The 15,246-nt window shown below is 41.1% G+C and overlaps 1 protein-coding gene across 2 annotated transcripts in view; it reads left to right on the top strand.

Moving 5' to 3' along the window:
- The window catches only part of dtx1 (deltex 1, E3 ubiquitin ligase), a 70,017-nt gene that overhangs the window by 39,922 nt on the left and 14,849 nt on the right, over positions 1–15,246 (top strand). For both annotated transcript variants that reach the window (XM_083784155.1, XM_083784156.1), the window contains exon 4: positions 15,129–15,190. In XM_083784155.1, the coding sequence (XP_083640281.1) occupies positions 15,129–15,190 (62 nt within the window). The remainder of the gene's footprint in view (positions 1–15,128; positions 15,191–15,246) is intronic.

Genomic DNA, 15,246 nt, shown 5'->3' on the forward strand with positions numbered 1-15,246 from the left:
TTGGTGTGTAGGGGGAGAAAAGGAGGGGGCCAAGTACAGACCCCTGGTGGACCCCAGCCAGGAGGGTATAGGTATGGGCCATGAAAGCAAACCTTTCCAAGGTCTGTATGTCAATCATTTTTCTGTACTATTGCACAGTAAAAGTAACAGTATTGACTGTCGGACCATTGCCCCGTCGGCTATTTGGGTGTCGGAAAAACGTCCGCCTCCCATTGAGAACTCAAAATTACAAAGTAAAATTCACGCAGTGGATTTCACTGTGCGAATGCAAGTTGGCCTATATGGCATGTGTGTCTTTACATGTTGTTATTGGTGTTCTTTATGCCTGTGTCTATACCCATCTACAGTACTGTGTGTTTGTATGGGTTTGGTTTGTGTCTGTCTGTGTGTGTATGGATGTACTTCTATACAGGATGTGCATGTTGTATAGGGCATAGTAGTGGCAGTCATTTTCTGGTTCCATCGTTCCAGACCTCATTAATGTTTTCCATAGAGATTTCTAAAAATATATTTTTTTACTTTTAAGCCTAGAATCAAGCTCTCCAGGATCCTGGTGAATCATGACCATAAAACACTTGATTCTGTGAATAATTTTTTAGAGAATATAAAATTTTATGATAACTATATTTAATAGATATCCTTTGTTTTCTTCTTTTTTTCACAGAATCAGATCTTTTTGGCCATGATTCACTAGGATCCTAGATGGTTTGGTTCTAGGCTTAAAATAATGTATATAAATATTTTTGAGGGTGCTAGCCCCGCCTATGCCCAGCTTTCCGAGTTTGTGTAAACACAAACATTGAAGACAAAAGTGAAGACAGAAAAGTGAAGACGCGAATTGTGATTGGCCGGAATGATTTTGTGATGATTTGATTGGCTGAGCACGGAATATGATGTATGATGTATCATACAGGTGTGATTTTTGGAAGTCTGTGTGTTGGTTCTGGTAAAGCCGTGGGAGCGTACTGTAGGTCTATTTGCCATGGAGGCAGAGCACCGCTGGGGAAGAATGAAGAAAAATGGGACCTTCAGCGCAGTGCTCTGCCTCTGACCTTCTGCGATTCAGTGAAGGGAGAAGAACGTAACCGGTTCCTCTGTTCCTATATATCCTGCTTTCTTTACTAAAATAAACCCTCTCCCCTGGTCCGATTTGATTCGGTGTCTTCTCTCCGCGGCTGCTCATGGGGAGAGAAACAGTTACTGTATGTTTGGATAATACTGTCCTTCATCCTCATGTACACACTTTCACTTTGGCTACCTGGCCTAATTCTGTGGCACAGTAAGGAAATGTATGTCGCGTTTTGCTCCTCATAGCAGCAGGGGCATGAACCTGTTCCATCTCCAGTGGGTGAGGGAGACATTGTTGCACAGCGAAACTTGACTGCGTGCACAATCTGCACATGCAGTGACGAGCTTGTGTGTAGTATGGGTGTGTGAAAGAGAGAGCGAGAGTATCCCCATTAGGAATTGAAAGTTAAAAGCATGTACCGTTTTAAGAATGTTTGTATTAAGAGTGTATTCTGATGTGTATAGTTTTGGTGGAGTTGGGTGTGATGTGACTTTTTTCATCACTGCGAAATCTGACAGAGGGGGTGAGGCAGATTACATGATGGGTTCCCAGGCGAGTGGCTCGGTGTACAGGATGAGTGTGGTTAACCCGTGCACAGCATCACGATAGCACGATGAAACGTGCACTCCTTCACACATTCCCTCAAGCACTTACTGCAGACAGATGATGGAGGAACCCACACACAGATACAGCATGTGAAACATCAGATGTTGACGGTTTTTCACACCCCCCCACACCACCCTGGCTCGTTAATGCTGGAGTTATGCGTAATTTCATCATGTGATGGTGTCACACGGTGAAAAGTATTTCCATAGCCGAAAATATTTTCACAGCACGGCACTGGCGCCCAATGAAGTATAACTCAGGCTTTAAATTCACATGCTGTAAGGCATTTGGCACCACTGTGGTGATGTCCGCTTATTACAAGCGATCTCCAGTCACAACTTGTGAGCTTGTAGATCAATGATTTATATAGGTTTGCTCATGTGGATTATAATTGCTTTTTTTGGGCTTGTTGTGATATACCTGGTTGCTTGTTTCTCTCACAAAATCTGGCAACACTGTTTGGGTTTGGCGTATGCATAAGACAGTTTGAGAATCGAAAATCGAAAACCATTTTTTTCTGCAATGATATAATGAATGTCATATACTAATATAATATATTATGTTGTGAAGGTAGCACTTATTGTATACACTTGTACTTAATAGTGTGCACATAAATACTCCTTTATATGAATGAAAAGTACGAAGGAACATGTGTATTTGTTGCCTATAGGCCTACTGACTAGCAAGGGTGGATGAAAGTGGCAAGGGTGGATGAAAATGGTGATATTGGTTGTTCCTGTAGTGGCGAGGGTTTCATGATGCGTCTGTTCAGGTTCAGCGTTAAGTGAATATAGGCAACGGCACAACCTGCTGGTTCATGTTTACATGTCAATTTACTGTGTCTTATTGTCTCCACCAGCCGAAGGCATGGGGAGCATGGGGAGAGTATGTTATAGTGTCACCATGAGGCCGATTTTTGCAAAACACATTTCTTTACATTACTCGTACATGTTTTATCCATACATCACCCACATCTGTATACACTATCTCTATAGTCATGTGATCAACATGGACCTGTCCACTTCCCCATATCCCATTGGCTAACATTGCCTTACAAAGTTTGCAGGATTGGTCCATTTCGACACAAATGCCAAGGAAATACCTTTGTCCTGCATTTTTCTGCCGGTTATAGCCTCACCATGAGGCCAAAACACATTTCTGTACATTACTTGTACACATTTTATCCATACATCCTGCAAATCGGTATACACTATCTCCATCGTTTATTCTGTTGCTGCCATGGCTGCAAGTTCCCACCTGATGTCGTGTGGAAGTTCAGACTGCTCCAGACCGTATTGTATAACTGCTAGCTTGCATAACATCTTCAAACCAGGATTCAAGTCTAGCATGTACAGTACACTGGGTCTGTCACTGTATCCCGTAAAGAGGATGATACGATCTCCCACCATGCAACAGGACAGATGAGAAATCTGAAATGGGCTTAACCTTCTTCCAGGAGAAGGTCTCTGGATTGAATTTCCACAGATCAGTCCGTCAGCTTTCGATGATGGTTGTATCCAGCAAATATGTATTATGTACAGCTCTCCATTGCAGGCAAAGGCCCAATGATGCCAACGTTCTTCTGGAAGAATCTGTGCAGAAGGCGTGTTCAGCCAGGTATTTGTCTCAGTGTGAAACACTGATATTGTTGTCCTGGTTCGGGTAGCCCCAAAACACAAACATCTTTGATGATGGTGGCAGAGTGTGATGACACAGGTTCCGGAGTGCCCGTGGAGTTAATTAAAGCCCAGACCATTGTGGTGACATCTAACTTGTAGATGTCATTAGTGTGTCCAGTCAGCTGTTTGTATCCTCCATAGATGACGTACATGACCTTCAAGACAAATCCGCGGATTCGTCTATAGCTGGAAGGGACTCCATTTTTTGCAGAGCTTGGGGGTCGATGGGTGTGGTTGAGTCCTACGTTAGACACCACGCAGACTACAGGACCCGGCCTAGTGCGCGTTCTCATTTACCAGCACACAGTGGAGAGCCAGCAAGTAGCATGCTAGCGAAACTGTAACATTATTACTGCTACTATTTTACCTCCTGACTGTCTATATAATTTATCAGCTATAATCTAGAGTGTTGTTTGTGAGACCGGTGTAACAGATTTAGTGGTGTCGGCATGTTATCTGGTGTCTGGGCTGGTGGTACGCGTTCATGAGGCCATCTTTTCAGGAAGGGGGCGGAGCTATCTTCGCCTATTATTTTCAATAAAGATCATTCCATATATCCAATTATCCATCCGATTGTGTGTGGAATCTCACTTGTATGAAACAGTGACAACATGCACTTATAAAACACAGTTAAAATGATGAAAACAAAAAAAACCTGGGGAGCTGTGACCTACCCACCACGCTATGATACGCTGACAACTGCTGTAAGAAATAATGTATTTGATCTTATGTGTGTCTGACTGTCTGTCCAGGTGTGAACGTTGGGAACAACATAGCCAGAGGTGACCATGTTAATATGTGACTCGTTTTTTTAACAAATATAGGCGCTCCATTGAACTGATCAATGACTGGCTGTAGAAACAAGTCAATGATGTTGGTATAGTCACACCATGAAACACAAACTATTCTGTGAAGTCTGACAAATGCTAAATATTAAGTTGTGACTGTCTGTGATCCGTTGTTTTCAAACAAATTATATACGCGTTAATATGCTATTGTGCATTTGTCAGACTTCACAGAATAGTTTCATGATGTGACTATACCAACATCATTTCCTACGGCAGTTGTCAGCCCATCATAGCGTGATGGGCAGAGCACAGCTCCACATGTTCTTTTGGTTAATTGGTTCGAATCCCACACACTGATATTTTTGTCTCCACCAGGCCGAAGGCATGTGGGGAGAGTATGTTTTGCACTCCGTCCGTCCGCGTGTGTGTGTGTGTGTGTCCGTGTGTCCGTGTGTCCGTGAACAGCTAATCTCGGCCACCGTTAACCCGGTCGATGCCATATTTTGCACACACACTCCCTGGATGCCAACCATGAACCTCTGCCCCAAACTTTCCAGAACGGCCTGTTATAGCGCCACCAGGAGGCCGCTTTGTGCAAAACAAGTTTTTCCATGCCATATTTTGCACACACACTCCCTGGATGCCAACCATGAACCTCTGCCCCAAACTTTCCAGAACGGCCTGTTATAGCGCCACCAGGAGGCCGCTTTGTGCAAAACAAGTTTTTGCACAGTACACCTACAGATTTTGTCCAAACATCACGCAAATTGGTACACAGTCTCTCTAGAGCCATTCAACGAAACGGGTCTTTCAGATTTATCAGACTCCATCCTGATTGGTTAAGATTGGCTTCCAAAGTTCACAGGAGTGCTCAGTTTAAAACAAAATGCTGCAAATCATGAACACATCGCGTGATTTCCGTGAAATTGTGCACCCACATTCCCACTAGGCCGAGGACGAAATGCCACATGAACAATTTCAACTCAGCCTCAAGGTGGCGCTATAACTGGCCGAAAAGTGTTTTTACCTCTAACTGCACGGATCTGTGGATAACCTGGTGGAGACCTGTGCCCGGAAGGGCACTTTTTTTTTCATCATTCTAACTGTGTTTTATAAATGCATGTTGTCACTGTTTCATACAAATTAGATTCCACAAACAATCGGATGGATATTTAATGATCTTTATTGAAAAGAATAAGTGAAGGTAGCTCCGCCCCCTTCCTGAAACAACATCTGCTGAAAAGACGGAACATGGCCACCACTAGAACTGGAACACTGGGTCATATACAGTACAGTAGTATCTGTGAATCAGATGCATGCCATTACAGATTCTCTGTTTGGAATTGATGCCTGCATCAGGTTTAATTTATTGGAGCCCCGATTAAGTCAGATAACATCAAGGCTCCCCTTCCTCCCTTTGTCTTGTTTGTCCAATACAAATGGCCAAGGTTCAAGGTTCTACTTTGTCAGTACGAATGCCAATCACAAAGTAAAAGGCATGTGAAAGAGTTAAGACATTAAAACATATAGGGTGCCATTTTGAAGATCCGTTTTACAATGGGGTAATACATAAATTGCCCTCGCTCTGCGCACAATCGTATAATGAAAGGCATATCGGCCCGTGTTGAACGCACACACATATGGCATACGGCGTTCCTGAATATTTTAGCATTGTGGGAGTGTCCATATGTTAATTATTTTCGCTTTGCGCAATTTGCTATTAAGCCCCTTGACCTAAAAACACTCAGTGCATAACGATTAGACGTGGGTCTGACCACCTCATAAACGCAAAAAGCACTGTTTGATTTTACACTTGAGCGGCTCTGGGAGGCTGCTGGAGTGTTGCCATGTTTGTTTATTATAAGCGGCTTCTTTTTCTGTAAAGTTGCTTGTAAATATTGGTAGTTGACTAGTTGTACTAGTTGTGGTTGCTTTTCTTGTTTCTAAAGTGGTTATTTGGGCTTTTCTCCTAATGTTGTTTAAACCAGTGATCCTCACACAGCACATTCCCATGTCAAGGATCCCCAGATGAATGCATTTGCCCAACTAAGGACGCTAATCCAAAAATTAAATTAAATTTTTCCAAGATTACTTTTGAAAATAGCAGATCTATACCAGCTCACAATGCATCACATTCATTCATTAAAACTATGAACTCTGACTGCAGGGGGATATATAATGATCATTATAACAATGTGCAAGAACATATTTAAAAAGAAGGAAGAACTTTATATTTGTGGACAATCAAAATATGTTTTTTTATTTTAATGTGGTGTCATTAAAATTAATCTGGATATGGCAGACTCACTATCTAGAAAATAAAAACATGGCACTTCAATAAAAATAGGTTACAGACCCCTGTTATATGCGCTTATTTACTTGTTTCTATGAGACATGGCAACAGCCTCTTGTCTTTTTTTGTAAAATGTTGAGATTAGAAACGGCCATAATTCTTTCATTTCTCAACCTTAAAAATAAATAAAAACATCTCCATAATCCGTGGGAAGTTTGCTTTCATATGCTGTATCACACCCGATTCAAGTCTTCTTCAATAAAATGCTAAGAGCGAAGACCATATACCATCGGGGCCACAGGCACAGCATTAAGCAGCAGCATTCAACTCATTCCTTCATCATGACTTGAAATAAAATATAATAAACGTTATTTTACTGGTGTTTTTCAATAGAAACAAATTATTTTGAGGCATAAAGGTGACAGCATGCAGTGCAATAGGAATAATTAACCCAAATGTGACCAAGTCATGTCATGTCTTCTATGGTGCCAGCCTGAAGAAATGTAATACCACGATCCCCAAAGTGCGCATTCCGTATGTGACATCAGCTGACCGGTAAAGAGAATAGTACGGACATGTTGATTGGGTACGTCTCAAACACTCCTTAAACACACCCATGACTAATTCAAGGCCGTTTTGCGCAATCCACGGGGTGTCGAAAGCGCTTCTTAACATGCCCAAAATTGCAATATGACATACCACACGCCCCCAGCTCATAAAACTGTAATATGATTAGTAATATTATTTGAACTGCTTAATGGAGCCCATAGTGTTTTAGAATGAGTGAGTAGGAAGTAGTTTTGACAAGTGTGTTTTCTGTCTTTTTGTTTCTTGTTCATTGTTCACTTCCTCTTGTGAGCTTCCTCCATAAACTTCCTTATTCAACAAAATCGAAGAACTGTGCTGTACTGTTTTCACTTTCTGTGTATGAACAAAAAGAGATGGAGACAAAGGAGGGAAATCGGTGCCGGTAAGAGAGAACCTTTTTTTTCTCTTTCTGATAAAGATAGCGAGACTATCATCGCTGTGTTTACATGTTCTTGTCTCCGTATGTTAAGAGAGATAGCCTGAATTTCGCCCAGAGTGCTATGTGATGAGACCAGAGAATAACAGAGAAGAGTGCAGCAGCCCATGGAGGAATAATATTATTATTCCTCCATGGGCTGCTGCACTCTTCTGCTACTACTGCTAGGGAGCCCTCTATTAGATTTAATTAATGGAGAAAAATCTGAATTAATCATGAGGGCATATTCCAGACCCAAAACTGATGCAATTTCAAAATGCTCTATGTTGTTATTGCTGATTATGAAGGTGTGTGTGTGTGTGTGTGTGGGGGGGGGGGGGGGGGTTACATCACATTTTGATTAAGTCCTCATAAGACAGACCTGAAACCTGCTCAGGGACTGAAGGACGGAGCAGGGCGAGTTGGAGGAAAGACAGTCAGCAGGGAAAAGGTTAATAAACCCAACAGGACCACATTGGACTGTGTTGGGTTCATAGACCTTATTGATCTCGTTGATTCCTGTTGCATACTTCCGCTCTGCTGTCGCGGAATCATGCATGTCTTTTATTTTTGTAACTAGAGTTTTGATTCTTTGACCTTTTCATGTTTTGTGACAATTAAATTGAACACTTGTAAGCTGTATAGTTCATGTATCTATCTACATGTATGATGAGAGAAACACACCTCTGTCTGAGATGCAGCTCATTATCTAGATGCAATAGACATAATCTGTGCCCTTGGCCCATACAAGGAAATACAGTATTTGGTCTTTAGCCAACTCTAGAGTGGTGGGACGGAGAGAAAAAGAAGGATGGACAGAACAGAGTGAGGAAGTGAAAATACAGTTTATGAGGAAGAGAATTGATGAGATTTGGCAGTGTGAAAGGAACACTGAGAATCCTGGATCTTAGGTCCAGTCCACCTCAATGACTTTGCTTTGATGAAACTGAATTGCTCGAGTGACACTTCTTCGTAATAGACAGGCTAAAGAGCTGGGTTTGTTTATGCAGCTAATATGATATAAACATTGATAAGATCTGAGCACCGACTGATAACGGCCATTGTTCAGTGTCATCAAACACTCTCCGCATCGATTACTTAGCCTTGCAATGACAGGTCAGTAATGGCCTCGCATTGGCATTTAGTTCTGCATTTGTAATAGGGATGATGTTTATCACTGGATAGTGAGAAAAATGGAGAGGTGTGAAGAGAAAGCAACAGATAAGGATTGACAGAGGGAGATGGGGGAAATGGAGACATAGACATAGGGAAGGACAGAGGGTAATGTTTGACTGTAGGGTGGGTTTGTACAGAACTGTGTTCACTGGAGAGTGAGGGCTATAAGCCCCTAGTGTGCTGTTTCTACACATTAGAAATAGACACACTACATGGTCACAGCTCTCATTCCATTTTCCTCCTAAGCATCTCAACAGAGAAGAGCTTTGCCGAGCTCAGAAGGGAAGGGGGGATAGATTCCATCAACTGTTCTTGATGATGTAACTAAAGTACGTTTCAAGGTTGGTATAAGGTCAATAGGGGATATGTATGTATGTCGGTGTATGTGAGTCGGTGTCCTCCAACAGCCAATAAGGCACCACCATTTTTGGTGACATTTCATGGTTGGTATAAGGTCAATAACGCGTCTAAAGGATTTAGAATATAGCAGAGAGCTCTGGGACCAGCAGTCGTACCCAGACAGCAAAGAGCTCTAGGACTCAGCGCAGCACTCGTACCCAGACAGACAGCAGAGAGCTCTAGGCGCACAGGTAGGCCATACATGGCCTACTTGTGTGCAAGGCGCATTTCTAGTTAACGCTTTTATTGCTAAGTACGAACATACTGTATTCGTACTCATAGTCATATTAATTAATGGGGCCTGCCCCCGTAGTGCCATATTATGGAGATATCTGTCTGCCTACCTGTATATTGTATATTGGCATGCCCATATATGGGCCTATGGTTGGATCGGTGGTTATGAACAACTCGATATCCATATACTATATGGACATATCGGTCGGATCAGTGGTTGTGGAGAACCACATATTCGAACAGTGATATGACAAAATAGGGATGCCGGGTAACGATTAAAGTGGAATTACAGGGCAATACCGTACTGTATGCGTTTGTGGTTGTACAGTACAAGTATGTCCCTGTAGAAATAAGCACAACATGTACAACTACTACTTGCTACTTCTTATTTTGGGGAAGTTGTAGAGTCAAACTGAACAGCTGTTTCATCAAAACGGTATACATGTTGTATAACAAAGGCTGTCATAGTATATTATGCAGTGAGTTGTAAGAACTAAACCCACACATGAAGCAACAATGAAGCAACAATGAAGATCAAAGTAAATTCTAATGTGTTATTGTTATGTTTCAAATCCATGACACGCTCCTCTGTGCATGTGCATAGTGTGACACTTGCAGTGTGTAGGAAGAGGGAAACATACAGCTCTTTTGCTACGTTACTCCATTTTCTCTTGTGATGAAAAAACGTGTTGTTTTACACTAGTATACATTCACCCTGCCTGCATAAACATATGCACCTACACGAGAGGAAAGCAGTGAACCATGATGTCCGTGCGTGCCACTGCGTGGTGCATTTGATATGAGAGAATATTTAAATATGGGGATTCATTCTCCCAGTAGAAAGAACCCAATTAGTTTTTATCAAACACACTTGATTGTCTGCTTAAGCTGATCAGTTGTGTCGGTGCACTCTCTTTGGCACTGATATGCACAGTGGGTGAGACGGCCGTCTCTGTGCATAATTACCCGCCTTGACAGATGGGATCAAATCTCACCAGAGCGTTCTCCCCTGCGCCCCCATCTGCTGCTTTAATGTTCATTGTACACGCTACATGTGGGGAATTAGCATAATGACTAGATTTGGGCTAAAACAAATTGGCACAAAACACACAAATACATACTGCCCACGATCACATTATATACAGAGTAGTTTTGTTTTGTTTTTAAAGCTGTGTTTAATTAAAAGACAGTCCTGTATGCGTTTTTGGTGCGATTTTGTCTAACTATCTCTGTGGATGCCACAAGAATGTGAATTAACTTGATTGCATCTAATTGGCCTTTAACTAATCAGATCTCTTGGCTGAGAACAAATAATACCCAGGGGAGATAAGGTTTCCAAATCATCACATAACTGTGGTTCACCAATCTTTGGCCATCATCAACTCACTCACTCACTCACTCACTCACTCAAACATGTCTAAGATACACTGCCAACACTGGCAACCAATCGACATTAATGTGAATGTTTTCCACTGGTGCTGATTTTACATAATATACGGGGCGTTGAGTGAGGGGCACTCTTATCGTAATATAAATTATATACAGTATATATATATATATATATATATATATATATATATATATATATACACATGAACACAAGGATTGTAGCACATTTGTGTGTCTATGTATGTGTGTGCTGGAGAGACAGAAGAGATAATTGTTTTGTTAGCAATCGATTCAAGGCTGAGTTTGACTTGAAACACATTTGTGTATTTGGCATGCAAATTTGACCTAATATGATTCGTATAATCCCCACGACAGGATATCATATTTCCCTGTGCGTGCATGCGTGCGTGCCTGCGTGCGTGCCATAGGCGCCTTGCTTAGGGTGTGAGAAGGGGCTGGAAATAGTAAGGTTAAAAAGAATCATATAAGGACTTTAAGTAACTTATTAATTAATACTTGTTAAAAGTATTAAATAATGCTATTATAAATAATTATAGTCTTTATTAACACATAAGGTTAATTAAGCATCTTATTAACCATTAATTAATTAATAGGATGTTCGTTTGAAGTGCTACCAATTTAAATTGCAAATATAAATGAGTTAATTTGACCTTTTAGTTACACCTAACTATAGAATGTAAATTTTAATTGAAATATGTCCACTAGAATCATTTAAACATGGGTTGTTTTTTGGTTGGATTATGTTCTGGTAAATGGTAAATGGTGCATTTATATAGCGCCTTTATCCAAGGCGCTTTACAGAGATTGTGCATTACATTCACCCATTCACACACACATTCATACACCGATGGCAGCCGAAACCATGCAAGGCACCAACTAGCACATCGGGAGCAATTAGGGGTTCAGTGTCTTGCTCAAGGACACTTCGACAGTAACTCTGGGGGAGCCCGGGTTCGAACTGGCAACCTTACGGCTACCATCCAGGCACTCTACCCCTGAGCCACCGCCGCCCCAGCTGGTTCTCAGCTAGAATGAACCAAAATCTGGTGCACATGGAAGCAAACCCACATCCATGTTTTCAGGCGAATCCGCATTTGGTTAATATAGGTCCACACCAGAGTTCAAATGAGCTTAAATTCTAACTAGTCCATATACTATAGTAATCACACTTTTCGACTAAATGTCCCAGGGTTTGATTAAGGCAGAAGGTCCCAGAAGTTCCCCAACACATGCAGCAAATCACAGAAATGTAGAATTAGCCCTTCACTAAGGCCTCTTTTAGACGGCGACCATCTCCATATAACACGTCAAAGTCCCGTTGCGTTCTCATTTTTTCTTACCCTTTACACGAGAACGCACACGTTATGATATAATGTGCTATTATGCTATACTGTCGCTAGGTGGCGATAACGGGCTGCCAAATAGACAGGTCACCCACGTACGAGAAGAAGAACTCCTTCACGCAAGCCTGCGCAACACTGCTCTGGGCAGTGCCACGGGATGGTTATATATATTATAATACATTAGGCTACATAAACGCTGCTGCCGCGGCTGCCGTCTATCACAAGGCTTTTTATTTACATCATGGTTTTACATTCAACATCGCTGATGAGCAGCACTTTGTAGGCGAGGAGGGAGGCTTGTTCAGGAACTCCATTATATCATAATGATATTGCTCTGCATCAATGTAATAAACATATGCGCTGTGAGCCAACGTGAGCCATGATGTCATAAGTTTTGCGGATTCACCGTTTTGCCTGTTTATATGGAGACCATAGGTGTTCTCAAAGATTTCCACTCTGGGAGGCGGTTTCACTTCGTTGCGTTTTCACCTCCTGAGAACACGGTTCTCGTCTAAATGACAGCAGCAAACGATACTTTATTTTGACGTTTTATATGAACACCATCCTCGTGTAAATAGCACCTAAGTCTCTCCCCAACCCATCCTTGTCCATGTTAGCAGCGAAGAAAGCTTGACCTGCATAGCAACCGTTGCTAAACTATTTGGATTGGCATTGGACAATCGCTTTTTGGGGTGGGATTTAGTGAAGGGCTAATTGCCAAATGACATGCTCGTATTTGAAAATAACATTATGGGTGATTTGATCAGGAAATCCCTACTGAACGTAAAAGTTTAATTAGTTGCAATTGAAGAGACAAAGGAAGAGAGTAACATCTCTTCCTTTCTGTCCTACCTGTTGTCTCCTTCAATTGGGTTTGGTTTCTCAAAACGGACTCTGTGATGCTAATTTTAATGACCAAGAGTTTTGGCTTCCTGTTTTAAAGGTCAGTAAATGAAAAAAAGAGGGGAAAAAACCGGTCTGTCGTCTGTGTGGTGTTTGCGTGCGAGCCATTCCAAATGTCACTGAGAATCAAGCTCCACTGCAGTGTCAAGCTGTCTCTTCTCATCGTTGTCTGCGTTGCCATGTCTGCTTATTATAAACCACTTTGGGCATGTTTTTCTGTAAAATCGGTTGTAGATATTGGTAGTTGCGGATTGTGGCTTTTTGGGCTTGTTTTTAAAGTGTAGGTCTACTTGCTTATTCGGGTACTGGTTCTCAAACACTCTCATGTCAAGAACCCCCAAATTAATATGTAGGCCTATTTGTCTGCATACTTAAGTATAATTTGGAATTATTTGTACTTTACTTGAGTATTTCCTATTTCACTTTCAATACTTTTACTTCCACTCCACTACATCTCAGATCCAAATATTGCACTTTTACTCCACTACATTTATTTGACAGCTTTAGTTACTAGTTACTTTGTAGATTTGTATTATCATCATTAACCACTTCAGTCCTATATACATTTTATAGATTTGAAAATAGCCGAAGTGTGGTATCCATAATCCATAATATTCAAAATAACTAGTCTATGTCAAATGGTCAACTACATTTCTGTGCTTATTTGAGTATATTCTACTTTTGTACTTTTACTCAAGTACATTCAGTACTTGTAACAGAGTAATATTGCAGAATTGATACTTTTACTTAAGTACCAAATGTGAGTACTTTTTCCACTACTGCTCATGTGGCCTTGTGGGATTGTTTTCATAGACCTGGTTGCTTATTTCTCTCACAAAATCTGGCAACAATGTCCGTGTTGCCACGTCCGTGAGGTGGACTACTACAAGACACATTTTTACTCTTTTTTTGTTATTTTTCTTATGCTTGCAGAACGGAACTAACAAAGCAGTTTTCAGTTCCTGTTGTGCAACCATTAGTGATACAGCACTGCAGTAACACAATGGACAACTTACTACTACATAGTGCTTCTCTTTTACAAGAATAATAAAGCAACATGTTTTTATCATCTTTGGGATCAATTATGAAAGGAATAACTAGCAATATTCTCAGATATTAAAACTAGGAGTATAGAAATCATTGTCACTTTGGTATTACAGTGCATATGTGTGGGGTTCCACATGTCAAAACGACATACAGCATGACACAAAAAATGTTATGCAATAGAGAATCATTCGGCTGTGGGGGGTGCTTAATGTCTTATTTAACATATACTTGTTTGGTTTCTCTCAATAAATCATGATATCCTATTTTATTTTATTTTTTCAAACCATTTGTTGATTATAACAATTGGGCCAGTCTCTTCAATCGAATCATGCAAAAAAAGAAAAAGAAACATCAATTATGAGATTGGTGGTCGACTAAGACTCCCTCGTTAGATTAGTTGACTAATCAAGGTCAGGCTTACTGATTTATACGATGTGTGCAGTAGAAGTACTGCCATTCCTCCATTATTGTCTAAAGACTTGCGCACCAACATCAAACAGGTTATGTTTTTTTTTTTCTTAATATATTTTTTGATCCCACGATTTTGTAACCCATTTTTCACCCCTGTGTCAATCATCTAATGTGATCCTGGGCTCTACACACGCTCCGCCAACCTGGGGAGAGCAACGGACTTGAACTCATGCTTCCTTCATGCCTGAGTGTCCAAGTTTCTCCTTTACACCTGACAGGGGGGAGTTTCCCTGGTTGGACGTAGCGCGTGGAAGGAACACGTTATTCCAACCAGTTCCTTTCCCCTCAATCAGGTGCCCCGGCTGGCCAGGGGGAGGCAGTTTAGAGACCAGGATTACTGCATGTTTTTTGTGAGGGTACCTCACCTAGGTTAAGGTTAACTACAGTAATTGGTAATTGTAATTATCTACAGTAATTGGTAATGAATTAATTGGTAATGAGTAATTGGTAATGACTTTTGAATTACTTTCAACTCAACACAGGTCATAAAGAGAGAAAAATTTAGTGGTCAGATAATGTAGAAAAATCAATGGGCTGTGGGCTTTCTCCAGCATTAACAATGTACTGGCTTTTTTGCCAAAAGAGATGAGACCTAGATTAATTTTTGAGAGTGCTGTCTGATGATTTTGTTGATTCAACTTAAAGTGCAGTATATTCTAATTGTTTATTTTATAATGGACATTGAATTTTCCTCTTTCTCCTGACAGGGTTCCAGCCCTCCCTGTGAAGAACCTTACAGGGTCTGGACCAGTTCACCCAGCACTAGCAGGTCAGCAAACATCAGCATTCTGCATTCCATGCCATGTTCATGTGCAGCTAAGCATA

This window comes from Protomyctophum parallelum (genome assembly GCF_964188405.1).
Source record: "Protomyctophum parallelum genome assembly, chromosome: 15".
Taxonomy (NCBI): Eukaryota; Metazoa; Chordata; class Actinopteri; order Myctophiformes; family Myctophidae; genus Protomyctophum; species Protomyctophum parallelum.